The 2429-nt window shown below is 42.9% G+C and overlaps 1 gene segment (V, D, J or C); it reads left to right on the top strand.

Annotated features, from left to right (window-relative positions):
- The first annotated feature begins 249 nt into the window (after positions 1–249).
- LOC115064390 lies at positions 250–809 on the top strand. The segment is given in 2 exon segments: positions 250–295; positions 409–809. Coding segments are annotated over 2 exon segments (447 nt in total).
- Positions 810–2429: the final 1620 nt, after the last annotated feature.

Here is a 2429-nt window from a genome sequence, read left to right as displayed (position 1 = left end):
AACTGTGAATATGAAACTTCCATACATAGTCAAACTCTGTAACATACAACTGTGACTTTGATGTCTTATATCTACTATGAGGACCACCTTCTGCCCAACTCCAACTCCAGAGCGTGCTATAGCAGGAAGATATGCAAATAATTCTTCTCTGAACTCATGTAAACCAGCCCTGCCCTGAGTCTGTAGCTCTGACAGAGGAGTCCCAGCTCCTCACATTCAGTGGTCAGCACGGAACACAGACCACTCACCATGGACTCCAGGCTCAATTTAGTTTTCCTTGTCCTTATTTTAAAAGGTAATTCATACAGATGAGATTCTGTCTGTTGTGTGCACACGGGAAACAGAAAATTGGTTTCATTATTTTGTTTTGTTAGTGACAGTTTTCTGACCAGTATTCTCTGTTTGCAGGTGTCCAGGGTGAGGTGCAGCTGGTGGAGTCTGGGGGAGGCTTAGTACAGCCTGGAGGGTCCCTGAAACTCTCCTGTGCAGCCTCTGGATTCACTTTCAGTAGCTATGTCATGCACTGGGTTCGTCGGGCTCCAGAGAAGGAGCTGGAGTGGATTGCATACATTAATAGTGGCAGTAGTAACATCCACTATGCAGACACAGTGAAGGGCCGATTCGCCATCTCCAGAGACAATGCCAAGAACACCCTGTTCCTGCAAATGAGCAGTCTGAAGTCTGAGGACACGGCCATGTATTACTGTGCAAGAGACACAGTGAGCAAATGTTACTGTGAGCTCAGACACAAACCTCCTCCAGGGCACCCAGAACCAGCAGGGGGCGCTGAGAGAACACAAAGCTCCTAGTTAGAAAGACCTAGAGGGAAGGGAAGCCAGGTCTCCTCTCTGTCTAGGCTGCCTCTCTAAAGAAATTCTCTCTACATGTATAGGGTGTAGTACCTACCCATTGACTTACAGGAAAGTTTATTCAAGTTTCTGATTTCCTGTGTAATGCATGTATTGTGCTCATTTACTAATTACAGTGTTTCTGTCTCTGTGTAGCTCTGTGTTTACTTTGTCTCTGTCCCTTTGTCACTCTGTTTATGTTTCTCTGTCTCTGTCTCTGTCTCTGTCTCTGTCTCTTCTCTCCTCTCTCTCTCTCTCTCTCTCTCTCTCTCTCTCTCTNTCTCTCTCTCTGTCTCTCTCTCTCTCTCTGTGTCTCTCTCAGTGAGTGAGTGTGAATGTCAGTGTGTAAGTGTGAGTATGTGTGTATGTATGTCCATCTGTCTGTGTGCACATGTTTAGATGAGATGACTTCTATCTGTCTACACAGTAATATTGAAAGAAAGTCCATCTTGGGACTGGATCTTACCATGGCTACCAAACCCACCTCCTTTTGTTGTTGTGTAGAACTAAACTCACCCTCCTGTGGTAAGAACTCGATGCACAGAGTGATATAAAAAGCCCCTTTACACATGACCTTTAAATGTAGTATAACCTCTGACTTAAACACAGAATGCAGAGCACCATACAGGGCAGAAGAGATTCTGTATGCAGACCACGAACAGAACCTGAAGAAGCAAAGAGTTCTTCAGACTGTGAAACCCTCAGTCTTACTATACTCAGGGCAGAGACTCAATAAGACTCCTTTGTTAGAGCACTATTCAGGTAGGATTCAAGTTAAAGTACCACAGAACTTATGTGACCAGATGATGTTCCATCTCTTCGCCATCCTCACACAAGGCCTATGTAACAGACCTGAGTCAGCTGTAGTGATGGTAACAAAGTGTGTGGGTTGTTCCACCACTGAGTCATGAGGAAAGTATAACTAGTAATACTAAGCTTCAATTTGATGCAAACAGCTCCTAACCCATTCAACAGGTAACATCTCTTTTCTTTCTTCCTCTCTTTCTTATGCTTTAGCTTGTATAGTTCCCCTAGAATTTAATGGGTTAAATGATTTTTGTTTTAATGCATTAATCCCCTTTCCATCCCCCAAGATTCTAAGGACCTTATTTATACTGCTGTCCCAGAAACATAATGTAAAGGGTTCTTGGCTCATTTTGAGTTGAGGTTACTCACCAAAACAAGTCATGTGTAGCACTGAGAACCTAAATATAAGATTCTTCACAATGGCATTCTGGTAACATATGGATGGTGTCCCTATAGAAGAGTAGGTAGGTACCAGTAATGAAGGGATGATGATTGTTCAATCAAAAAATATTGTCACCTAGGAAACTGTCTGATTTATCAATTTGTCGTTCATTTTGTTGCCTGTGATGATGGAATCACTGAGTCTGTAATACGCTGGTATGGTGTGACTTCTGGAAGAAGAGAAGGTGAGGGTTCTGTACTCATGAGACCTATATTTGGAAGATGCACCAGGAACCAACACAAGTGCAGCTACACAGCAATTATTTCTTTTTTATTAATCATTTTATTTGTTTACATTTCTAATGATATCCCCCTTCCTGGTTACCCCTCCAC

This window comes from Mus pahari, chromosome 7, assembly GCF_900095145.1.
Source record: "Mus pahari chromosome 7, PAHARI_EIJ_v1.1, whole genome shotgun sequence".
Classification (NCBI taxonomy): Eukaryota; Metazoa; Chordata; class Mammalia; order Rodentia; family Muridae; genus Mus; species Mus pahari.
This window is presented reverse-complemented; position numbering and strand designations above follow the sequence as displayed.